Source organism: Myotis lucifugus, unplaced genomic scaffold (genome assembly GCF_000147115.1).
Source record: "Myotis lucifugus unplaced genomic scaffold, Myoluc2.0 scaffold_2, whole genome shotgun sequence".
NCBI classification, from domain to species: domain Eukaryota; kingdom Metazoa; phylum Chordata; class Mammalia; order Chiroptera; family Vespertilionidae; genus Myotis; species Myotis lucifugus.
Window position 1 is genome coordinate 4591318 of NW_005871050.1, and position 26774 is coordinate 4618091.

The following is a 26774-nucleotide window of genomic DNA, read 5'->3' on the forward strand; positions in this document are numbered from 1 at the left end:
ACACACACACATACACACACACACACACACACACATGCATGGCTTGGAACAGCACCTGGCACTTAGCATGTTGAACATGATAACTGTCCTTCATTATTAATGCAGACCAGATTTCCTGATGGCCTGCCCTTTGTAGTGTATTTTTCTCATGAGAAAGCCACTTGGAATGCATTGCATGATGTGGTTCATGGTGATCTTGTCTGAACTACACATACCTGAAGTGGATAAGAATGAGGGATTTATGAGTTGCTGCCTTTTCAAGGCATGGCTCTCCCTAAGATGCCAGTGATTGAAGGTGACTGAGGGTTACTCAAAGCTAGGTGAACTTTCAGGTTTACTCACCTCTATTGTAAGTATTGCTCCCTCGTATTTCTTCTTTGGCTTACTTATATTCAGAAACACAAGGAAATTGTTATTAGACTATGAGTGGAGATATAGGCCACCAGATGTATAGGGGTTAATTTAAGGGAAGAGATTCTTAGCTCTGGGTCCAGGAATTCTAGAAAAAAGCTGTTCAATAGAACTTCCTGCAACAGTGTCTACTAAGCATTTGAAATGTGAATAATATGAATAGGAAATTGAATTTTTATATTTAAATAATTTAAACTTAAACTGCCACATGAGACTATAGTCTACCATATTGGACAGAACAATTCTAGAGGGCCCATGGATGGTCTTGAAGTTTTAGTGAACTTTTTGAAACTGGATGCAGAATTTGAAGTGTTATGTGTATTTTTCTAGGAAGTGAGTCCATTGCTTTCATCAGATTTTCGAAACCAATGAAACTATTACAATCTGCTTAGAGCTTTGCTGAAAAGCAAGCAATTAAGGGAGATAAGAATGCCCTGTTAACCACTGCTCTTTCTCCTTTCTCATTTGACCTTTCCTCAGCTTTAGATCCTCCACTCAAGAAATATACAAAGAAACAAATTGGAGTCTGAGACTTTAGGCCCAGATAAATTGGACACTGCAGGAAGGGGGCAATGGCTGTTGCCCTGGGTTGTGCAATCCAGGCCTCCTTGAATCAGGGCTCAGTGTTTCAAGAGTATGATACTGACTCTGAAGTCTTCCGTCAGCGCTTTAGGCAGTTCCAGTACAAAGAAGCAGCCGGGCCTCATGAAGCTTTCAACAAACTTTGGGAGCTTTGCTGTCAATGGCTGAAGCCAAAGCTGCGTTCTAAAGAGCAAATCCTGGAGCTTCTAGTGTTGGAGCAATTCCTAACAATTTTGCCCACAGAGATAGAGACCTGGGTGAGGGAACATTGCCCAGATAATAGAGAAAGAGTTGTGTCACTGATAGAAGACTTACAGAGAGAACTTGAGATACCAGAGCCACAGGTAAGAAAAGAGTTTGGGATCTGGGTAATTATACTAAAAGAAGTAGCAGACACATCTGGTACTAGGTCAGCCATTTTGTCTTTTTGTCCTAGGACCTCCCTGCAGTGATTTTTATATTTTCCTTTTGTTGGAATCAGCAAATGGGTCAGTGATTCTCAACTGTTAAACCAAACTCCTTAAATATTTGGTTGTGCCTCTTTTACTGCCCTATAGATAGTGTAATCTACTTATATACACAAAATCAAAACCATCATATAATAAGTGCTCTGTGGTTTGTGAGCCAAAAACAGCCCAAGGCCTGTTTTTATACAGCCCATGAGCTAATAACGGTTATTACTTTTTTAAAGTGTTGTGTTTTTAAAAAAGAATAGGCAACAGACCAACACAACCCAGAAAGCCTAAAATATTTACTATCTGGTTCTTTCCAAAAAGGTCTGTCAACCATAAGTCAAGTAGGGTTTAGAAGTAATATAAAAGAAAAGGAACATAGTGTCTTATAAACTAATGGACATTTCAGCATTCACATGTCTGGGCTTGAGCGTACCAGAAAACCTCATGAAGTCAGATGCTTGCCTCACTGCACAGATTCGCTGTGAAGGCAAAAAGCAGAAATTCAGACCAATATAACTCAAACACTATAAATGGTGTTGCTGCTGGTCATGTGATTTTCCAAAGTGACAAACGACTTTGGTGAATCTGAACAATTAGTATAGTATTTCTTTGATTTTCAAATTATTGCTTTCCTAGAAAAGTTAAGTCAAGCTAAAATTTGCAAAAATATTTTGTGATTATATGACCAGCAAGGTGAGGTTCTTGACAGGTTCTTTTTACCTATATGAATATTTGAGCGGGGCACTCCAATGTTGGTAAGGGCCTGGAACAATTCTGCACTGTGTGCATTATCTATACTCCCATCTCTGCCCACTAACATCAATGATGAGAGAGAACCGTGGATCGGCTGCCTCCTACATGCCCCCTTATTGGGGATTGAGCCTGCAACCTGGGCATGTGCCCTTGACTGGAATCAAACCCAGGACCCTTCATTCCACAGGCCAATGCTCTAAATACTGAACCAAACCAGCTAGGGCTATTGTGTTGATTCCTGTATGTGCCTTGACCAGGCATCAAACCCGCAACCTTGGTGTGTTGGGACAACACTCTAACTGAGCTACCTGGCATTATCTATACTCCCACCTCTGCCCACTAAATTCTGATAGCCACCACCTACTACAATATCTAAAATATCTCCTGGGGGTGCTGGCCCTACCCTCTTTCAGAACCACCTAGTAAAACCTGTTTGGGGCTTGCTATAGCTCAGTGATGGCGAACCTTTTGAGCTCGGTGTGTCAGCATTTTGAAAAAAACCTAACTTAACTCTGGTGCCGTGTCACATATAGAAATTTTTTGATATTTGCAACCATAGTAAAACAAAGATTTATATTTTTGATATTTATATTATATACTTAAATGTCATTTAACAAAGAAAAATCAACCAAAAAAATGAGTTCGCGTGTCACCTCTGACACGCGTGTCATAGGTTCACCGTCACTGCTATAGCTGAACATGGCAGCGTCTTTGGAGAAGGGAGAAAGTGCTTCTAGTTAGGCATTAGTGGCACTGGAGTCTTGTGTGTTGATGGGATTCTGTAGTTAGCCTGCATGAACAGGATTCTTCCAAAGTTTCCTGACCCTAGGATAGAATTGTTTATAGTTTCCCTTCCTTTCTGTGTCTCCTTGTTTGGCTTACCACATGAAATTTTGTCTTCGTGCAGTCTAATCCTGCATTGCCAGTATGATAGGCACCAGCCAAAGGTGGTTCTTGAGCACTAGAAATTTGGCTAGTCCAAATTGGGATATGCTGTAAGTATAAAATGCACACCACTTTCAGAAGACTTAAGGTGAAAAATAAAGTAGGTGAAATATATTATTAATAATTCATACTGATTACATTATGAAATTGTGTTATTTTATATATGTATATTTTGTTAATGCATATTATTATATTATTATTTCTTTTATTTTTTTTCATATGACCACTGGGAAATTTAAAATGACTTTGTTGGCTTGCATTATATTGCTCCTGGGCACTGATGGTCTAGATATTAGAGTGATGGGTTCTGGCATTTTCCCCAGATTGATAGGCAGGAAATACTCTTGGAAGACCTCGCAGCAGTTGGAATGGCAGACATACCACCAAACATCCACGTGGAAGTACCCGCACTCCAAGCAATGGGACCTGTCCCCGAGGCCCCGGTCGCAGATGCGTGGATCCCACAGGAGCTGAGCTACGGTGCTGCTGGGGAAGGCCAGTCCTTTCTGGACCCTGGTAAGCCAAAGATTTTATTTCCTTTCCTTGATTTCTTTTTGAGAACTCAGGAGCTATCCAGGGTTTGGTTTGGTTAGAAACACGGAATAAGGGATGAAAATGGATAAAGAGTAAGTGTGGAAACGTCTCTCTGGGAATAGCCAGCCACAAAACACGTTAGATTGATCGGGATTCAAGAAGTTTATTTTTCACTTTTTTTAGTGCAATAAAGATAATCATATATTAACTTCTTACCCATTTTTGCACGTACACTTCAGTGGTAATGAATATATTTATAATGTTGCGAAACCATCACCATTACCCATGTCTACAACTATTTTCATCTTGTAAAACTGAAACTTTGTACCCATTTACACAATAACTTCTCATTTCCACCTCCCCCCAATCCCCGAACGACCATTTAAATTTTTGTCTCTATGAATTTGACTACTCTATGTACCTCATATAAATGGAATCATATAGTATTTGTCTTTTAGAGACTGGATCATTTCACTTAGTGTAATGTCCTCAAGGTTCATTCATGTTGTAGTATATGTCAGAATTTCTGTTCTTTTAAAAGTTGAATAATATTCCATTGTGCATATATATTGTATTTAATATATCCATATTTTCATAAATGTATATTGGGTTGCTTCTTTGTTTTTGCTGTCATGAGTAATGCTTCCCTGAGTAGGGGTGTAAATCTCTTTGAGACCCTGCCTTTACTTCTTTTGGGTATATATGCAGAAGTGGAATTGCTTGATCATATGGTTATTCTATTTTTAAACTTTTGAGGAACCATCATACTGTTTTCCACAGTGGATGTACCATTTTACATTCCCACTAACAATGCACAAGCTTTCCAATTTCTCCACATTCTTGCTAACACTTGTTATTTTCTGGTTGTTGGTTGTTTTTTTTTATAGTAGCATTCCTATGGGTGTCAGGTGGTATCTCATTGTAGTTTTGCGGTTTTTTTTTATCCTCACCCGAGCATATGTTTTTTTTTATTGACTTTTAGAGAGAGAAAGGGAAAAAGAGAGAAACATTGATGTGAGAAACGTCTATTAGTTGCCTTCCTTACACGCCCGACCGGGTATCAAACTCACAACCTACGTATGTGCCCTATCTGGGAATCGAACCCGCAACCTTTTATTTTTTTTAAAAAATTTTAAAATATATTTTTATTGATTTTAGAGAGGTAGGGAGAGGGAGAGAGAGATAGAAACAACAATGATGAGAGAGAATCATTGATTGGCTGCCTCCTGCATGCCCCACACTGGGGATCGAGCCCGCAAGCCAGGCGTGCCCTTGACCAGAATCGACCCTGGGACCCTTCAGTCCGCAGGCCGATGCTCTATCCACCGAGCCAAACCAGCTGGGGCAACCCGCAACCTTTTAGTGTATGGGACAATGCTCCAACCAACTGAACCACATGGCCAGGGCTAATTATAGTTTTGATTTGCATTTTCTAAATGATTAGTGACGTTGAACATCTTTTCATGTGATTTTTGACCATGGATATATCTTTTCTTTTCTTTTTTTTTTTTTTTACCAGTCTGGATGAACACACTTTATTTAGTTTTTGTTGTTTTACATTTTTTATTGAATTTATTGGTGTGACATTGGTTAATAAAATTACATAGGTTTCAAGTGTACAATTCTATACGACATCATCTTTACATTGTATTGTGTGCACAACCCAAAGTCAAGTCTCCTTCCGTCACCATTTATCTGCCCTTTACCCTCTTCTACTCTCCCCATCCCCCTTTCCTTCTGGTAATCACCATACTGTGGTCTGTGTCTGTGAGTTTTTAGGTGTTTTTTTGTTTTTGTTTTTTTGCTTAAGGATGTCTATTCAGTCCTTTGCACATTTTTAAACTGGGTTGTTTGGCTTTCTTTGTTGAATTTTAAAGTTCTCTATATTATGGGTATTAATCCCTTATCAAATATATGATTTGTAAATACTTTTTGCATTCTGTGGGCTTTTTTACTCTGTTGACACTGTCTTTAGATGAACAAATGTTTAAATTTTTCATGAAGTACTATGTCTACTTTTTATTTTATTGCCTATGCTTTTCTTGTCATATCCAAGAAAACATTGCCAAATGAAATGCCATTAAACTTTTGCCTTATGTTCTTCTAAGGTCTTACTTTTAGGTCTTTGATCCATATTGAGCTAACTTTTGTATATGGTGTTAGGTAAAAGTCCAACTTTATTTTTGTGTGTGTGTGTGTGTGTGTGTGTGTGTGTGTGTGTGTGTGCATATTCAGTTTTCCAGCACCATTTCTTGGAAAGATTGTCTTTTCTCCATTTAATGATCTTGGTATCTTTGTTAAAAGTCATTTGACCATATATTTGATGGTTTCCTTCTGGGCTCTCTATTCTATTACATTTGTCTGTATGTCTAACTTTATGTCAGTACCAAACTGTTTTGATTACTGTAACTTTGTAGTAAAGTTTTGAAATCAGGAAATGTGAATCCTCTAATTTTGTTCTTTCTTTTCAATATTGTTTTGTCTATTTGAGGTCCCTGGAGGTTCCATATGAATTTTAAAATGGGTTTTTCTTTTTCTGCAAAAAAAATGTCACTTGGATTTTGACAGATTACATTGACCCTATAGACCATTTTGGATAGTGTTAACATCTTAACAATATTAAATCTTCTAATCCATGAATGTGGAATGTATTTCCATTTATGTCTTCTTTAATTTCTTTTACCATTGTTTTATAATTTTCATTGTACATTTTTCATCTACTTGTTTAAATTAGTTTCTGTTTTATTCTTTTTGGTGCTGTTATAAATTGAATTGTTTTCATAATTTCCAGAATTGTTCATTGTTAGTGTATAGCAATGGAACTAATTTTTGCATGTTCATTTTGTATCCTGTTATGTTGCTGAATTCATTAGAATAGTTTTTAAATAGAATCATTAGGATTTCCATTAGGTCATATAATCTACTAATAGAGATTATTTTACTTCTTCCTTTACATTTTGAGTGCCTTTTACTTCTTTTTCTTGCCTAATTGCTCTGCCTACAACTTCCAGTAGTGAGTTTAATAGAAATGGCCAAAGTGGGCATCCATACCTTCTTCCTAACCTTAAAGAAAAAGCTTTCAGTCTTTCACAATTGAGTATGATGTTCCCTGTGTGTTTTTCATATATGCCTTTTATTATGTGGAGGTAATGTCCTTCTGTTCCTATTTTGTTGAATTTTTTTATCATTAAAGGTGTTGAATTTTGTTTAATGCTTTTTCTGCATCAATAGAGATGATCATGTGGGTTTTTTTCATTATGTTAATGTGGTGCATTACACTGATTGATTTTCATATGTTGAAACATCTTTATATTCCAGGAACAAATACAACTTGGTCATGGTGTATGATCATTTTTTATTTTCAATTACAGTTGACATACAATATTATATTAGTTTCAGGACATTATATAACTTAGCAAGTGTTCATCCTGATAAATCTCATACCTATCTAACATAATAATTTTAGAATATTGACTATATTCCCTATGCTGTACATCACAGTGACTATTCTGTAACAACCAATTTGTACTTCTTAATCCCTTCACCTTTTTCACCCATCTTCTCAGCCTCCCTCCCATCTGGCAACCATCAAAATGTTCTCTGTATCTATGAGTCTATTTCTGTTCTGTTTATTCATTTCATTTATTTTTTAAATTAGGTTGTTGATAGATATGTATTTATTGCTATTTTATTGTTCATATTTTGATCTTTTAAAAAATTCTTCTTTTTAAAGAAGACCCTTTAACATTTCATGTAATACTGGTTTGGTGGTGATGAACTTTAGCTTTTTCTTGTCTAGAAAGCTCTATATATGTCCTTTGATTCTAAGTGATAGCTTTCCGGGTAGAGTAATCTTGGTTGTAGGTCCTTGCTTTTCATCACTGAATATTTCTTGCCAATCGCTTCTAGCCTGCAAAGTTTCTGTTGATAAATCAGCTGACAGTTTTATGGGAGCTCCCTTGTAGGTAACTAACTGCTTATATCTTGCTGCTTTTAAGAATTTCTCTTTGTCTTTAACCTTTTGCATTTTAAGTATGATGTGTCTTGGTGTGGCCCTCCTTCCCTTCCACTCTCTCTGAAAATCAATTGAAAACATATCCTCAGGGGAAGATTAACAAAAAAAGAAAAGAAGCAATGGCCTCTTCCAACACTTCTGTCTGACAGAAAGCTGCCCCCAAACCAGATATTTCATTTCCTCCCAGTATACCCCTATTTCCATTCAAGATGCTGCCTCAGAGGGGGTGAGTCCCAGTAAATCTGTGTGTAGGCCCCTTAGGAGGAACTGCCTGGGACTCCATCATCCCTCCATCTCAGCCACAATCTCCACTGGTTTTTACAGCCAGAAGTTATGGGGTCTCCTTTGCCTGGGTCTGGAACCCCTAGGCTTGGAGGCCTGGTGTGGGGCTGAGACCCCTTGCTCCTCAGGGAGGACCTCTGCAGCTGAGATATCCCTCCCAGTTTTAAAGTGTCACACGTGGGTGTGGGAGCAGCCCATTCCTTGTCTCTGCCCCTCATACCAACCAGTCTCGATGTGGCTTCTTTAAATCCCTAGTTATAAGACTTCCATTCAGCTAGATTTTAGGTAGTTCTGACTGATGGTTGTTCTGTAGTTGTTATAATTTTGATGTGGTTGTGGGAGGATTTGAGTTCCGTATTTACCTATGTTGTCATCCTGACTGGAAATCTGTATATTCCTTTAAATATACTGCTGAGCAATGCACGGCCGGGCATGGCTCAGTGGTTGAGCATCAACCTATGAACCAGGAAGTCACAGTTTGATTCCTGGTCAGGGCACATGCTCAGGTTGTGAGCTCCATCCCCAGTGTGGGGCGTGCAGGAGGCAGTCGATCAATGATTCCCTCTCATTGATGTTTCTACCTCACCCTCTCCCTTCCTCTCTGAAATCAATAAAAAAAAATAATATATAATATACTATATATGATTGGCTTTACTGCTGAATTCAATTTGCTAATATTTTATTCAGGATTTTTGCATCGGTGTTCATAAGGAATATTGTTTTTAGTTTTTTTATAGTGTCTTTTTTAAGCTTTGATACCATGGTAATGCTGGACTCACAGAATGAGTTAGGAAGTGTTTCTGCCTCTGACTTTTTTTTTTTAATTTGAGAAGCATTGGTATTAGTTCTTCTCTAAATATTTAATAGAATCCACCAGAGAAGTCATTAGGTCCAGGGCTATTCTTCATCAGGAGATTTTTGATTACAGATTAAATCTCCTTGCTAAATTCTAGGTCTATTGAGATGTTTGCTTCTTTATGATTTAGTCTTGGTAGGTTTTGTGTTTCTAATAATTTGTCCATTTCATTTGGTTATCCAATTTGCTGACATACTATTTTTCATAGTACTCTCTTATAATTCTTTTTAGTTATGTAAAATCATTGTTAATGCCCCTACTTTCATTTTTATTTTAGTAATTTGAGCCTTCTCTCTTTTTTCTTAGTCCATTTAGCTAAAGGTTTGTCAACTTTGATTTTTTTTTAAACCAGCTTTTGGTTTCATTTATTTTTTTTTGTTATTTTTCTAGTCTCTATTTTATTTATCTCTACTCAATCATTAATGTTTCCTTCTTTCTGCCAGCTTTGGGTTTAGTTTTTTTTTTTTCTTAGTTCCATAAATTATAAAATTATGTTGCTTTAGGGTCTTTCTTGTTTATTAATATAAGTATTTATATACAGGGTGGGGCAAAAGTAGGTTTATAGTTGTGAGTTCATGAAACAGAGTTTATTCCTATATTATTATTTATTAATTTTTGAATTATTTTCCATATGAACTATAAACCTGTTTTTGCTCCATCCTGTATAGCTATAAATTTCCCCCTTAGTACTGCATTCATTGTGCCCCATAAGTTTGGATATGTTGTGTTTTCATTTTCATTTATCTCTAAGTATTTTCTAATTTCCCTTGTGATTTCTTCTTTGATCCATGGGTAGTGTAAAACTATGTTATTTATTTTTCACATATTTGTCAATTTCCCCATTTTCTTTCTGTTATTGTTTTCTAACTTCATCCTGTTGTGGTATATCTATCTTGTGAAATCAACTGAGAGTAATTTGTGGCCTAACATATGGTCTATATCCTAGATATATAAGGTATCCCCAAAAATGTATATACACACTTTGAATAATTATAAAGGCAGTATTTATTAAAATACATTTTATTTTTTAAATTGAGCTGTCAGATGTAAAAGTGTGTGTACAATTTTTTGGGATACCCTGTATATTACCAATGGGGAGGAACTTCTGTCATTTTGCTATTTGTTTTCTATATTTCTTAATAGCTTTTTTGTTCCTTATTTTCTACATTACTGTCTTTTGGGTTTAGTCGATTGTTTTATATCAAAATGCTTAAATTCCTTTATCATTTATTTTTGCATTTATTGTATGGCTGTTTTCTTTTAATCTGTAATCAAAGTGGTTTCCATGGAGATTACACTTAACATCCTAAAGTTATGTTCTAATTTGAATTTATAACATCTTAATTACAATAACATCCGGAAACTCCACTTTTTTACAGCTCCATCCCTACTCTTTTCAGTTGTTGATGTCACAAAATTACATCTTTATAGAATATGTGCCCCAAAACAAACCAATAATTATTTTAAATGCATTATTCTCTTAAATTATATAGAAAATAAAATGGTGAGTTACAAATAAGTTACCATAATACTAGACTTAGACTAATAATTGTGATTTTAAAAATGTATTAGTCATTTAAATCATGTAGAAAACAAAAAGTGGAATTATAAATCATTGTTACAATAATACTAGATTTTATAATTGCCCACCTATTTACATTTATTGAGATATTTATTTCTTCATGTGGCTTCAAGTTACTGTCTAGTGTCCTTTTTATTTCATCCTGCAGGACTCCCTTGAGCATTTTTTCACATCAGGTCTAGAGGTAATGAACATCCTCAGCTTTTGTTTATCTGGGAATGCCTTAATTTCTCCTTCACTTTTGAAGGATATGATTCTTGGTTGACAGTTTATTTATTTTAGTACTCTGAATATGTCAGCCCATTGCTTTCTGACCTGCAAAGTTTCTGATGAGAAATCTGCATATTTTCTTTTTTTTAAATTTCTTTATTGGTTAAGGTATTACAAATGTGTCCTCATCCCCCCATTAACCCCCAACCTCCCCCGCCCCACTCATGCTCTCTGCATATTTTCTTATTAAGGCTCCATTGTATGTAATGAGTCTCTTCTCTCTACTGCTTTCAAGATTCTGTCTTTGACTTTTCAGAGTTTGATTATTACATATCTTGGTGTGAGTCTCTAAGTTCATCTTACTTGGAGTCTGTTGAAATAATTAAATGTTTGTATTCATGTCTTTCTTCAAATCTGGGAACTTTTCAGCCATTATATCTTCAAATATTAGCTAGTAATATTATATCTAATGATAAATCTTTCTGCATATGCATTTCCATTCCCCATGTTAATTCGCTTAGCAACAGTGCCAGGTAGGAAGATCACACAAAATGCTGAGAAATGCTACTGCTCTTGATTTTAATACTTTCCAAAGCACAGGAAAGTCTAGTATATTTAACATGGGAAAGATAGAATGAATTTAAAAAGTAAAATATTGCCCTAGCTGGTTTGGCTCAGTGGCGAGAGCGTCGACCTATGGACCCAAGGGTCCTAGGTTCGATTCTGGTCAAGGGCACATGCCTGGTTTGCAGGCTCGGTCCAACGTGTAGAAGGCAGCCAATCAATGATTCCCTCTCATCGTTGATGTTTCTATCTCTCTCTTCCTCTCCCTTCCTCTCTGAAATAAATAAAAATATTTTTAAAAATAAAAATAAATAAAAAGTAAAATATACCAATTAGGAGTAGAGGAAACTACCTTTTTCTCATCACTCTTAAAGTAATATATTATGCTTTTCAAAATGATGTAACACTGTTCCATAATTTAAACATTAATTCTCCTTTTACTGCTTTTTTATAAAAGAGAAAACATAATGGATGTATTACATGAAGCACTTCCTATTTTAGGCTGAGTGGAAAGAACAGCTTGTTGGCAGAGTGGAAGAATAAATTTTAAACTAATGGAAATAAGTCAAATTATTTTATATTAACGTTTGGAATATACTCTGTCAGCAAAAAGTGAAGCTGTTGGTATATATGAAATGGAAATACACACACACACACACACACACACACACTTTTTTATCCATTCATCTGTCAATGGACACTTCAGTTTTTTCCATATCTTGGCTATTGCAAATAATACTGTACTGAACGTAAGGAATGCCTATATATTTTCAAATTAGTGATTTTATAATCTTCAGATAAGTACCTAGAAGAGGAATTGCTAATCCATCTCTTTACTTTCATTCTATTTGTATCTTTGAATCTAAAGTGTGTCTCCTGTAAACAGCATATAGTTGGATTTTTAAATCCCTGCTTTTTGATTGAGTGGTTTAATATGGATTATTAAACAACATTTAATCTTGTTTTGATATAATGTTCTAAAATTTAAATCTCCATCAAACTAGCTTGCTAATGTTATTTTAATAATGCTAATATGTAAAGGTCATTCTGCATTTAGATATCAAATCATCAGTTTCCAACCCATATGGTACTGCACACCATGTTACTGCACACCAATATTCTTTGACAGAGCTGAGGAAGGCAAAGAAGGGGTGTAGAAAAGAGGATTTGAGCTACAGGGTCTCTCAATGAGAAGGGTGGTAGGAAGTAAAGGGAGCAACAATAATAGAAACATCTCCTGTTCTTCGATTGACAATGAGAAACACTATTTGATGGATATTTGGGTTAATTTCAAGAGAATCCACTTCTAGACTTCAGTTGAAACAAAAACTGCTTTTGCCAACCCACTCAATTTCCTTTTGTTTTTAATCCTTACCCAAGGATATTTTTCCGTTGATTTTAAGAGAGTGGAAGAGAGAGGGAAAGACAGAGAGAAATATCGATATGAGAGAAACACATTATCTGTTGCCTCCTGTACGAGCCCTGACCAGGGCCTTAGGCCAGGGAGGAGCCTGCAATCAAGATGTGTGCCCTTGACTGGAATCGAACCCAGGACCATTCAGTCCGCAGGCCGATACTCTATCCATTGAGCCAAACCAGCTAGGGCTCAATTTCCATTTTAATTTGAAAATCTCAACTGAAATTATTTCAGTAAACAGTTTTATAACTCCTACTTTTACCTCTCTTCACTTGGTACTCAGTAGTAGCATTTCTGTTTTAATATGCCAAAACTTTATGAAGGTGTACTTCATATTTTGGCTCTAACCTAATTAAATCTATACCAACATAGATACAGAAGTAATTTAGGACAGTGATTTCAGCATAGAATTGATTCCCTCTCCTTCCATAGATTAGAGGAGAATAGTTTTGAATTGAGCAAAAATGGATGTTCTCTCCTTTCTGTTTTCTTCTTTTAAAAGACTCTTGTACAAGATTCTGGTGAAATAATAGTAATTAAGGTAGAAGTAGATATTAAGTGGCTATATGTCCAAGATATCAGCCTGAACTCTGGAAAAACCGTTAGTAACCAAACAATTATGCTTTTCACCTTTCTAATGGCCAGGATACTCAATCCCAAAGCTTGATGTGAGCTTTCCATTGGAGCAAAGAGAAGAAGCATGGGTGAAGGAGCTACAAGATTCCAAAGAAATTAAACAATTACTTGAATCCAAGATAGGTAAGTAATTGTTCATTGATACTAGAGAAGAAAGAAAAGAAAAATTCATCCTTAATCAGGGTAAAGAGTTTTGGCTTCCATTTAGTAATTTCTATATCCCTACTGATGGTTTACTATAACTCTTCATTTTCCTTCATGTTCTTTTCTCTGTGGGACACAGTGACATCTAGAGTTTCTGTCTCCTCCTAGGTTTTGAGATCGGGATAGAAAATGAAGAAGATACTTCAAAGCAGAAAAAACTGGAAAATATGTACCCATTTCTTGTTACTTTAGAGGAGACTGCTAACCATGGTCCCATTTTGCAAAAAGACTATGTACAGTTAGAAAATCAATGGGAAAAACCCCCAGAGGATTTACAGACAGATTTGACAAAACTTGTAGATCATCAGAATCCCTCTATAGGAGAGAAACCTGAGAGCTCTAGCTTGGAAGAACCTCTCAACCCTAGAACCCATAAGAAAAAGAGTCCAGGAGACAAACCTCACAGATGTTCTCAGTGTGGAAAATGTTTTGCCCGGAAATCACAACTTACAGGGCACCAGAGAATTCATTCAGGAGAGGAACCTCATAAATGCCCTGAATGTGGAAAAAGATTCCTTCGTAGTTCAGACCTTTATAGACACCAACGACTTCATACAGGGGAGAGACCCTATGAATGTACTGTGTGTAAAAAGCGATTCACTCGGCGCTCACACCTTATAGGGCACCAGAGAACCCATTCTGAAGAAGAGACTTATAAATGCCTTGAGTGTGGGAAAAGCTTTTGTCATGGATCAAGTCTTAAAAGACATCTGAAAACTCATTCGGGTGAAAAACCTCATAGATGTCACAATTGTGGGAAAAGTTTTAGTAGACTGACAGCTCTTACTTTGCACCAGAGAACTCACACAGAAGAGAGACCTTTTAAATGTAATTATTGTGGGAAAAGCTTTAGACAGAGACCAAGCCTTGTTATTCATTTAAGAATTCATACAGGGGAGAAGCCATACAAATGTAGTCATTGTTCTAAAAGTTTCAGACAGAGAGCAGGCCTTATTATGCACCAAGTCACTCACTTTAGAGGACTTCTTTAAGAATTATTAAAGGAAACAGGTCATGCAGAAATTGGCACTAACTCAAAAAAATCTTAACTTGAAGCAGTCTGCTTGTCTTGGAAGAATCTTTTTTGTTTGAGCTTATAGGAACAGATTTTCTTTTTTCTTTTCTTTTTTTTACTATTAAAAACCTATCTTCCAAGGCATGTGAATTCTAGAGAATCTACCTATTCTTGCAACTCTTACGACTTTACTAGATTTGATGTATTCTATCTTTACAACTCTTACTTTTTAATGAAAATGAAAATGTTTGTGTCCCAAGCCAACCGTATCATAGATGAAAGCATAAAACATATAGGGTAGGGTCAATATAATGGATAACCATGTCTATCTGGTATATTATAGCAGCACCATAATTATTCTGCTGTCATTATTAAAGGTGGTTATATTAGTTTAAAGCTTTATTTGTGTTCCAAGTGGCAAGAAAGGAGACAGTGTATTTTGTTCAAAAATAAAAATGTGTCAGGAACATATGGATAAAGAGGATTTCATTTGCCTCATAAGAACTGGGTTATTTCCATTGAAAATATTTATGTTTAAGAAATTAAGATTTTAACCTCTTTGAATTTTGCAAAATTTGCTAATCTGCTTATTTGGCTGTTTGTTAGAGCTGTTAATTTAATGGTTTATTTTGTTCACTGAATGAATAAACTCTAGGAGGAAGAATCCATTTGACAGTTGAAGTCATATAATTAGAACCTGATTCAAATTAGATTGACTAATTTGAGGAGCTAGTGTCCATTGCTTTTTAATATATATATATATATGATTTCAGAGAGGAAGGGAGAGAGAGAGATAGAAAGACTTATTGATCGGCTGCCTCCTGCACGACCCACACTGGGGATTGAGCCTGCAACCCAGGCATGTGCCCTGACCAGGAATCAAACCATGACCTCCTGATTCATAGGTCTATGCTCAACCACTGAGCTATGCTGGCCAGGCAGTGTCCATTGCTTTTTACTATCCTTTGGTATTCAAATATTACTCATTCTTTAATTCAGTGTCTCCCTAAGTGTGTATCATAGAACACTTAGTTCTGTAAGATATTTTGCAAATAAGGTTGGGAATCCCTGCTGTTTCCCCTTTCTAGATTCACAGTGCACATCAGCATATGAGAATCTGATAGGTCCTTCAGTAAAGGCAGAAAAAGCAACCTGTTGGCTCAGTGTTTTGACCCTAGAACCCTTTTTCATGTACACCCAAGTAATAACCCACAGAACTAGTATTCTGCAAATATCTCTTGGAACACATTCCTTTAACATATATTTCTATAGTTATCAATATAGTCTTATTACTCCCAAGCCTAGTTATCTCCAGTCATTTGAAGGGTGTTATGAAAAATTCTTTACACATATGTTTTTATGTAATACACACATAAACATGCACACATATTTTAAGGAGGTGAGGCTCACTAATTCAGATACTTTATAAGTTGCTCAGTGATTCTCAACCTCTTTGAATTTTACTTATAATCACATACATACACATTGCTACTTATATAAATGTTCTCATATAATCATAGTAATGACTCAAACTCCTGTAGCAAGGGAAGAATTCTTTGTCAGTTAAAGCTGTTAATACATGAAAATATTCATTCAGTCTAGTTCCTTGTTATAAAATACAAAAAAATAGGACATTCAAGTATTTTCCCTTTATGAAGATACCAGTCATCTTTTCCTTAAACTAGATTTAGGGAAAGTATATTTTTTCTATTCCACTGAACTTCTTGGAAGTCATATTTAAGTACGTTGGGGTATCTACTTTGTGCCTAACTAGTCCTGTTCTAGACTTAATGGAAACTAGTAAAGAAATTAATTCATGGGTCAGGTTCATAAAGAGTTTATAATATCTTTAATTAAACAAGAGTTGGGAAACAAATGGAGAAGAATGCAAGAGAGTTTGTATTAAGTGCCAAATCATATCAAGTGCTAAAGCTAGGATGTGTCTTTAATTATTGTCACCCCAGTCCCTGTATGACGCTGCTATAAATGTGGGATTAAATACTGAGATCCTAGTAGCAATAAAATGTAACATGGGAGGAGTCTGAATGTAGAGATGAAAAACACTGAATGTAATGGCTTCTCTTTTCTCTCTTGTGGAATTGCATTCCAACCAGAATAGTGCCTTAGAATGGATGTGCCCAACTGCTCTGTATCTATGCAATATTTTAATAAAGTGGAAATATATATATGCTCTTTCTGCTTCAATCACATTAACTAATTGTTTGCACAACTTAGAGCTGCTTCCATGAGCAGTGGCAACAGGCACCACAATTGACTCCTGCCCCTAAGCTGGAATCACTTTACTCTCTGCATTTAATACAGTCAATTTTAGCCAGTAGGGTTAGTTGTAGTCATAATGTGAGCTACATCCTCCCCTTCATAGAACATCCATTATTTATTCTGAGGCACTGAATCAAGAAATACGAGAAATAGTTATTGGAAAAATAGATCATAGAACATTGTATGAGTGTCCCTAATTTTACTTCACAAAAGTAAGGGCAAAATAAGGTACAAAAAATACAGTACCTACCTATCTTGTAATCAGTATGAGGGTCAAAAACAGTACCCACCTTATAAGTACTATGAAGATTAAATTAAATATTTTGTTCAGGCCCTACACAGTGTAAGCTTTCAATGAATATCCAGCATATTGTGTTTTATTTTTTGTTTTTTAATGATAAAAGCATTTAAGGCTATGGACTTTCCTATAAATATGGCTTTGGTCACATTCCATAGTTTTTATATATAATGTTTGTATTAATCAGGATTCTCCAGAGAAACAGAAACCAATAAATATATATAAAGAGGGGAAGATGTTTGTTATAGGAATTGACTTGTTGTTATGAAGATTGATAAGTCCCATAATCTACCATCTGCAAGCTGAAGAAAAAGGAAAGCTAATGGTATCCTTCAGTCTAGAGTCTGAAGACCTGAGAACCAGGGGATCTGATGGTGTAACTCAGCCAAAGTCCTGAGACCTGGGCAGGGGGATGTAAATCATGAAATATGAAAGCCAGAGAACCAGGAGCTCTGATATCTGAGGACAACAAAAGATGTAGGTTCCAGCACAAGAAGTGATGGAATTCACCCTTCTCTGTCTTTTTGTTCTATTCTGGTTCTCAATGTATTGGATGATACCTACACACACACATTGGTGAGGGCAGATCTCTGTACTCATTCTACTCAATCAAATGTTAATCTCTTTGAGAAGCACCCTCCTAGACACACCCAGAAATATTTTACCAGCTATCTGGGCTTCTCTTAGCCCACTCAAGTTGGTATATAAGATTATTCATCACAGTGTTATTATTGATAATTTAAAAATTGTTTGTTATTACTGTTTTCATTAATATTCCCTCTGACCCAAGAGCTGTACAATATTGCCATTTTCCACTTCATTTTTGGTTTTGCTATATTGTGATTAGAAAAATGCAGTTCATTCTATTTCTGCTTTTAAAGTTCATTTAGTTTTTTTAAAGACATATTTGATAAAATTTGGTAAGTATCCTAAAGACCCTAGAAAATAAGGATTTTATCTGTAAGGCAGAGGTTCAGAATACAGTATTGGACCTCTCAATTAAGTTAATGTCTTTAGGAGTGTCCTTGGTGCTTATGAAGGGACAGTGACACAGAATAGATTGCCTTGCTCCCCATTCTGAAAACCAGAATCCTGGTATTCTCCATTCCCCTCTTAAGAGTTTTATATTTTTGACCCATTTTATGAATGTCTTATAGCAATTACTAATAGCTTCCCAACTATCAAAGCTGGCAGTTAAAGCTGGAAGCTAAAGGACCTAGGAGAGACCTAGCCTCTCCATACCAGGATGAGGAAGCTCTCCCTTGAGATTCCAGAGTAGTTTGTTCTGAAAGCAGAGAGATAAAGCAACTCTGCAGCAGTGGTCCTCCTGAATCAGCAGGGACTATTTGACAGTGTGCTGAGGAGGTTGTCTAGGCTAAAATCAAGGTAATCAGGGAACATACAGGTGAATCAGCCCCCAAGTGGCTCACCATCAGGTTGGGGAGCAAAGACATTACACTCTGCCCTCTTGCATCTGCAGTCATCATGACATTCTGAAGAGAAACATTCTGGGCACCTCCAAGAAGCTACATGATCTTTGTTCCTGATACCCTCTCTCATTTCTAGCCTAGTCATATGGGCTGAATATTCTTTTAAAGAACTAAAGCTCACACTTAAAACTTGAGCAGCCCCTGCTTCTCTAGTCCTATTTGACAGATATAGAACAGATGGAAAGGCAGCTCATCTCTTAGTCTTGCCTCAGTATTAGTAATCTGTTTACTCAGCCCCCTGTGAATGTCACATCCATTTGCAGCTAGGGTTCAAGGTCTCTGAGAAGGGGCTAATGCACAAATGAATATACTATACAAGAAATATAAATTTAGAAGGTATGGGGGAGCCAGACGGATAACTTCCCTCTAGTGGAGAAGCTCTCTGACTTCTTGGTCCCCTTTGCTTTTATTCACTTGAATACACATTTGCCCTTTAGGAAAGCAAACAGGCATATCATAGGTAAAGTTTGGTAAACAGTAAAAGGATTATCAGGTTAGGGGATTGCCTTCAGCCATTTTGCCAACAGCAGGGTAATATAAAGCTGATTTTCAGCCCTGCTGAATATCAAAGTCCATTAGCCTTCTAGCGGACTTCTCGAATTTATATGTTAACTACTGTTGGTCTTTGCCTCCAGTAGCCCCTGATTCTGGAATTTTAATTTTTGGGATTGGGTGTGGTGGTAGAGCCTTTTCTCACCAGAATGATGTATAGGTTAGTCTTTAGCCTTTTCCAGCTTGCATTGTCAGAGAGGACATCTCAGACATCTAGCAAGGCCTAAGTTCACATTTTTAAGCATCCAAAGATATTAAAAAACTGTATATCTTCCTTCTAAATGAGTGAAACCCATCTCAATCCCCAACAGACATGATTTTCAAAATCAAAGTTTTATCACCAAGGGATTACCTAGAACCATGGTTGGCAAACCGCGGCTCGCGAGCCACATGCGGGTGTGCACGTACAGTGCGATTGAAACGTCGTGGCCCATGCGCAGAAGTCGGTATTTTGTGGAAGAGCCATACTCAAGGGGCCAAAGAGCCGCATGTGGCTCGCGAGCCACGGTTTGCCAAGCCGCAGTTTGCCGACCACTGACCTAGAAACTTGATTCCTATATTAGAGAACCAGTTTACATTCAAAAGATATATAACTACTGAGTCACTGAAGAATTTCTTCAGGTTTTTATTTTAAATAAGCAATATCAGTAGTCCGTTTTGACTGCACCTTGCCTCTTACTGCTGCACTCAGAATTTTCTTTCAACAGAGCAATGACATATTCCATCCATGATCTTCCCTCCTGGACACTCCTACCACCATCTTTACCTTTCAATATGGCCTGCATTTTGAAGTGCTATATTCTGAAGGGAAAAATGTCCAAGATAAAGAATACAAAGGACTTGTATGCATGCATATTAGCATAACCAATGAACACAGACACTGGGGCAGTGGGGGCTTGCCCAGGGTGGGAATGGCTGGGGAGGTCAATTGGTGGAAAAGGAGACATATGTAAAACTTTAGACAATAAAAAAAAAAAGAGAATACTCTGTACTTCATGCCACTCACATTTCTTAAACTACTTGCTTCATACTCCTGTTAGAGACACCTCTCACAGATACCAGAGAGGTATTACCAAACAGCCCCCTGAGTCAGTGGGAGAGGGCCATTCCCAACCTTGATCCTTGTCTTCTCATATAAACAAATTTATACAAGAGACCTTACCTGTGTTGTGAAAAGCCAATTTATTAAAGTAATTAAAGCATGCACCTTTACTGAAAAAGCAAAGCAAGCAAACCTATACATCTGGCTTATGAAGTGCAGACAGGCTCTCAGTGAATCTTAAGAGTGAGTTGGGTGGGGGTCCAAGGCATTATATACCCTCCTGTCTATAAGTTTCAGAATTCCTCTGCTGATTATATTTGGTACAGATTAATTCCCAAGGTTCCTTTTTACTTTATTGTGGCCTTCCCAGAATTCATGAGAAGCACCTGGCAACTTTATCTTGCCAAGCCTTGAGACTGTTGGCTTCTCTGCTTGCAGTGGTTCTCAACCTTGACTGCACATTAGAATCACCTGGGAATCTTTTTAAAATCCTGATTTCTGGGCCTCATCCTCCGGAAATTCTGTTTCTTTGTTATGGGGTGGGGCCACAACATTAGTAACAAAGAAACAGAATTTCCGGAGGATGAGGTCCAGAAATCAGGATTTTAAAAAGATTTCCAGGTGATTCTAATGTGCAGCCAAGGTTGAGAACCACTGGCTTAGGGAGTAAAACTGCCTTTTTTTCCTTTCCCCGGTACCATCCCTTTCTGTATTATCTCATTAGGGAGATTTTTAACCATTTGCTCTCAAGTGTCTTTAGCTGGGGAAGATAATGGCTTGTTAGTTACAAACTGGCTGCAAATTACCCACATTGTTTGGCCTTGTTTTAACTTTCCTGTCTCATTTTCCCTATTCCTTCTGCCTTTCAAAACAAAATACCTTTACTCTTCAGCCGTACCAAAGCCCCTGCTCGGACTCCTACATAAACTGACCCATATTCATGCTTCTAGAGAATTGTAAAGCATGAAATAAAGAAAGCAAACCATCCTTCTGAATGCACCTTTGGCCTTATCATTCAACTGCTCCAGCTGCTGAAGAACTATGGAAGTTGATAAAAATCTCTTTGTTGTGACTACAACACCTTGCATGAAAGTGATGAATTCAAAACCGGATGCTCTTCTATCTAGCTCAAAATCTGCAGGTCCATGTAGACCTCCTTCTTGACACACTGAGTTTTGAACAATAGAATCTCCAAGCTTTGGCGTCTGGTTTCCCCTTAGAGGGCATTATGTTAACTTTCTCACAGCACTATATTCTGATTTACCTCTTTAAAGACACCTGATGTTCAGTGGAGTAACTAAGGTTTATTGTGAGACAACAAGAATGATAATACCTGGAACTGTTATTGGTCGGGATGTTACTGATTTCAAGGGGTTTGACACTTGGGGTGGTCTATTCAAGCACCAGATATGGCTATCATTAGGTAGTTTTATTTACTTATAATAGGTAAAGAAGACAGAGGATTAACATCCAAAGCTCTGTCTCCCTAAAGGAATTCTTAGTCATTGCTTATATATACTATTTGGTTAATTACATGTTGATTTCTTCTTTGCAGTTAAATTTATCCAGTTGCAATCCCAGTCAAGCTCATTGGTTTCAGCTGCATCTGCAAAATTATTACATGTTAGCATTTTAGCAAGAGTAGCATTTAGTAAGAACCAACCTTGAGATTGTTGTCCTTTCTTAAAGGAGACAAGAAGCATTAAGACGAAGACTCAAATAATGTTAGTGCTTCAACAATAAAGATTAAAACACACACAAATCATGTTAGTGCCAAGTGTGTGGCATAAAAAATGACTGCTGCAGGTCCTGTCTAGGCAGAGAAGACAGCTGCACAACAGAGGTGACTGAGGGCCAGGCGGGGCCAATTGCAGTAAGATGCTGGGTGGTGGGCTCATCATCTCCCCCGCTTCCTGTCTGTAATCAGTAGGGTGGTCCATTACAGAAATGACATCATGGAGGGTTATATGAAGGAGGAAAAGGGGAAGGAGCAAAGCATTGACTACAAATATCTTAATGAGCAAATATGCCAGGAAAAATATATTAAGTAAAATGCAAACAATTGAATCCCAGCAGGGTGGAACAGATTCTAAGTAACATTCTGTGACAGAGAGCAAATCTGCACATATGCAAACTTAGATTGATCAAAATTCAATCTCTGTGGAGTGAAAGGTAAGAGCAACAGGGCAATTCATGAATAAAGAAAAACACACATGACCAGCAAATGTACCAGAAGGATATTTTCTGGGTTTGTTGGAACGCCATAGTGCATTGGTACTAGAGAAATATGAATTAAACAAAGGAACGATGGGATGGGTGGCCAGATTTTCTGTGGAGACAGTGAATGGTGGGCCTTCGGTAAGGACTCAGTATACCAGTTCAGAACTTCTGCCCTCCACTCTGCTCTAGGGCTTTCCACAAAAGTAATCCCTGGGGAGCACCGCTTTCTAATTAGCTCAAGCCCTCGGGCTCTGCTCTGAAAAGCCTGGGCTTGCCAACTGGGCCATGTCCTGGGGAGGCCTTGCCAACAAGGCCGGTGCCATTGGTCCGGCTATATTCCCTGCAGAGGCTCTGAGGCTGCAGGCAAGAAATGCAGACAAAAATGGGGGCGAGGCTACGCTGGTGGCCACACCTCAGGGAGCCGGCGAAGAGGCGGGGCTGTCTGTGGGCCTCCGAGGAGGGGCAGGAGCTGCTGCAGCTTTCTCCCGAGACGAGCTAGGGAGGAGACCAAGTGTGGAGCCTGGCAGGAGGGCTTCCAGGGCTGGCGGGGCGCTCCAGACGTCCTGAACAACTGCCCGTGGCTCGTGCTCCTGCGGGTCCGCGGGACCTGAGCCTGCCGGGCCCATGGCGGCATCCGCAGCTCTGTCAGCTGCTGCTGCGGCAGCGGCCCTATCCGGCCTGACCTTGCGACTTTCGCGCTTGGCCGGATCCCGCGCCTCCTATGGCGCCTTCTGCAAGGGGCTCACGCGCACGCTGCTCACCTTCTTTGACCTGGCCTGGCGGCTGCGCATGAACTTCCCCTACTTCTACATCGTGGCCTCGGTGATGTTCAACGTCCGCCTGCAGGTGAGGATCGAGTGAGCGCCTGTGGCCACAGCGGCCGCGGGAGGGTGCCGCCCCCACCCGCCCGCCCGCCCGCATGGAGGACGGCCGGGCCGCCCAGGTCGCGGGGACGCGGCGCGAAAAGGAGGAGGGGTGGCCCGGGCCCCTGGACCCAAGAGCTGCCCGAGAGGACGCTGGCCACCGAGCCCCCAGGGCCACGGAACCGCGGACCCGGGCGTGACCTGCGCACACGCGTGGCAGCCAGTGCAGCATCGCACAGAAACGGACAAAACGGACCCTGTCCGTGGGGCTCCAGAAAATTATCCGAGTACAGCCGACCTGTTGCCTCACATTGGCCAAGTTGGAAACCAGAAGGAAATGCTGCTGCGGGGACTTGCTTTGACTGGTCTCAACCAAAAAGGTAGGCTGCCAGAGGGAGGCGGTTGCCATGGCATCTAGACGTCTCGGCCCTGGGGTTTGGGGGGTGGATATGGAGGGACCAAGGAAGCCAGCCCAGAGAGCCGCGGAGCGGAGGCAGACAGGGAGTCACAGGCTCTTGGAGTCCCTTGCCATGATTCCACATTGGGGGCGAGGGGCGGCTGTAGCTTAGGCATCTTGCATCTCAGGGGTTCAGCCCACCACCCATGCAGACCTGGGTGTCCCCTCCCACCCCAGCCAGGCCCCCCTCTATCCCCAGAGGCCCAGGAGGTGTCACCTGAGCCAGAGGCAATGGAGGGGAATGGGCTGGGGTGGCCCACAGGAAGGCCCTAGAGGAGAAAAGATGGTACCACACTTCACCCTCCTGGACAGGGAGCCTGGGACCCCAGGTCTGTCCCCTTCTCAGCACTCAGGCCCCCGGACTCTCTGCAGCCCCCTGAATCCTGCCCCTGCTCTCCCTTTTGCTCTCCTCCTTCCTCTTTCAGGAAGAGTGGAAAGATGCCTTCCTCCCTCGCACTCCCCCCAGTTTTCCTCTATGCCATCCCCAGCCCTCCCCTTGCCACAGAATGCCATCCTTTGGCCCAGACAACGTCCAGGAGTGCCCTGTGAACCCAAAGCATCTGGGAAAATGTGGATTTCCTTGAGGAGAGGCAGGTGTCAGGCTGGGGTGGGGAGAGCAGATGGAGAAGGGGCTTGCGGAGAACTCAACACTTGGAGAACGGGGCGGGGGAGGGGGGCCTCTCTGGGTAGGGAGGCAACTCTCAAGTCTCATTTCTTTGTTTCAGGAACCAGTGTTTGTAGCCAGTGACTCACCTCTTCTCCGGCCTCGTCAAGAGTCAAATCTGTGCCCAAGGACCCCCTGCCCCTAGAGCTTCCTGGTCGCAGCTGAGTGAAGGGCCTGGCTGAGGAGGAGATGAAGGGCCTGCTGGCAGAGGCCCCGAGGTATGGGGCAGCCCAGAGGTCCGGTTCTGGCATGGGGAAGGACAGGACGGTGTCACCTGGGCACTGAAATCTCCTAGCACACCATGAGGGTGTTCTATTCTCTCTCCCTGCTGACATGGGAAACGGGTTCTGGGAGGGGGGCTCACCTTTGCCCTTGTCACACAGATAAGGAGTGGTGGGGCTAAATCTTCCCTAAGGCCTGCACGCCCCCACCCGCACCCCAGGCTTCTGGAAGACCTGGCCCAGCGGGATGGGGCAGGGGCTCCCAAGGCTCCCAGGGGAGCTAGGGAGAGAGGTTCAGGGTGGGGAATGTGGGGAACTGGCTTTCCTTGGGGTGGTATGGGCGGTCACAGGAAACACAGGCGGACAGTCTGAGCTGAGATGGGCACAAGAGAGATGAGTCCAAGGACCCCCTGGCAGCTAAGGTCCTCACCCACAGAGCCAGGTCTTCCCACCCCACCCCAGGCTTAGCCAAGGGCTCCTGCACAATTGGCACAAGCCTCTCAGTTTGGGTGGGGGAGGTGGGGGTAGCTCCTGCGGACATGATGTGACCAGAGGGTAAACGGTGAACTGGGGGGGGGGGGTGGAGACAGGAACCGTGCATGACCCACCTCTCTGTCCCCAGGCTCGGATCCCTCACACCCAGGATCACACAGGAGACTCCTCCAGATGGGCTTGGACTGGTCCTGGAGGCCGGGCTGTGCTGCTGACTGGTGCACCAGCATGGCCAGAAACAGCCCAGAGGGGAGCCAGGAGAGACCTGGCCCTCACCACCCACCCTCGGTCCCACATCTGCTCTGACACTGGTTGCTGTCAGCCCAAGTTCTCAGAGCACCTGAGACTGAAAACCACAGGAGTGTGGTCAGCCCAAGGGATGGTGTGGCCCAGTCTCACAACATCTGCCCTACTCAGCTGCCCAGCTGGAGCCTGGGGCCTGGGTGAAGTCCTCCTCCTGCCTCACCACAGGACTGGGGACCAAGGCTCCCACGTGCCCCCTGCAGTTTCCCACTAACAGGGCCTGATGGCTTCCTTCCTTGTGCCAAGTCACCTGGGAGCCCCTGGTCCTGGTGGCCCCTCCACCCCAGCCCTGTCCAACCAGGACCACTTCTGGGAGCCTGCCAGCCTGCCTGCCAACTCCATCCGTAGCTCTCTGGGGACAGCCACAGAAAAAGGGGAGCAACACGGCTGTATAAGATGGGAGGAGGACCAGGGGCCTCCTTGGGGATGAGGCACAGATGTGCCCCTTTCAAGCCCAGGTCTCACCCTCTGGGTGACTCCATCCTCAGCTCCAGCCTCTTCCTGGGCTGGCCAGGGAGGAAGAAGACCTGAGAATGGCATGAGGGAGGCTCCTCACTGAATGTGTGCTGGTGTCCCACAGGGAGAAATATGTCTCTGAACCTCAGGGTCCCCTGGCCTCATAGACCTGCTCCCTTGCCAGGAAGCTCTTCCCCATCCAGGGGACACAGGAAGTCCGCTGTGGCTCTGACTGTGGTTGTCTCTGCTCAAAGGGAATGGCTGGGTGTGGGGCCAGCCACCAGTCCTTAGCCTGTTCCTGCGCTGCTTTTCTTACCATTTTGGCCTTGAGTAGTGTGAGCTGCTTCTGCTCTCCCACCTCCCTCCAACCCCACTGGGCCCTGGCTGCTTGACTGGCTCTCAGTGCACTTTACTTGTTAGTCATCCGTTTCCCAGGCAGCAGAAATTCTACGCAATTAGAGACACCAACCTGAATAGGATAACTCAATTTTCTATATGTGTTCACTCTGTGCTGGTCAGAAATGTTCTTGTTTCTGGTGTTGTCAAAACTTGTTGTCTAAGTTATTAAAAAGTCCTTAAGTTCAATAAAATAAATAAAACTGGAAGACTCCTGTTTCTGGTGTGGTGCAGTAGCCCTGGAGGACAGAGGGGCCAGTGGTGAGATCACTGATGCCCAGGAGCTGGGGAAGGGAGCGCCCTCAGGGGGCTACAGGTGGGCAGGGCCTCCTCAGGAGGCACTGGGGACCCCACTGGCCCTGGACCACTGCCCCCATGAGGGGAAGGCGGCAGCATAGGCCTGGCCCCGCAGGTGGCAATTGTCCCACTCACAACCTTGTTTGAAGAAACTAATACCTAAGTCTCAGCTTCATTTTAGAGCCTGGTGTTACAAAGCGCTTCAGTTGAAACCCAAGGGTGGGATGAGGGAAGTGAGGTGAAATTGTCTGTCTGCAGATCATTGTGTTTCACCAGAAGCCC

General features: G+C 40.8%; 2 protein-coding genes across 3 annotated transcripts in view; both read left to right on the forward strand.

Moving 5' to 3' along the window:
- ZNF449 (zinc finger protein 449) overlaps positions 1-16654 on the forward strand; it is an 18012-nt gene extending 1358 nt beyond the window's left edge. For both annotated transcript variants that reach the window (XM_006082060.3, XM_006082061.3), the window contains exons 2-5: positions 892-1337; positions 3470-3662; positions 13252-13365; positions 13555-16654. In XM_006082060.3, coding sequence (XP_006082122.1) covers positions 984-1337; positions 3470-3662; positions 13252-13365; positions 13555-14438 — 1545 coding nt within the window. In that variant the 5' untranslated portion in view covers positions 892-983 and the 3' untranslated portion in view covers positions 14439-16654. The remainder of the gene's footprint in view (positions 1-891; positions 1338-3469; positions 3663-13251; positions 13366-13554) is intronic.
- Positions 16655-22818: 6164 nt separating this feature from the next.
- LOC102438042 (small integral membrane protein 10-like protein 2A) lies at positions 22819-26404 on the forward strand. Its single transcript, XM_006082062.3, has 3 exons — positions 22819-23586; positions 24389-24545; positions 25171-26404. The coding sequence occupies exon 1, from the start codon at positions 22968-22970 to the stop codon at positions 23202-23204; it is 237 nt and encodes a 78-aa protein (XP_006082124.1). The 5' UTR covers positions 22819-22967; the 3' UTR covers positions 23205-23586; positions 24389-24545; positions 25171-26404.
- The last annotated feature ends 370 nt before the right edge of the window (positions 26405-26774 follow it).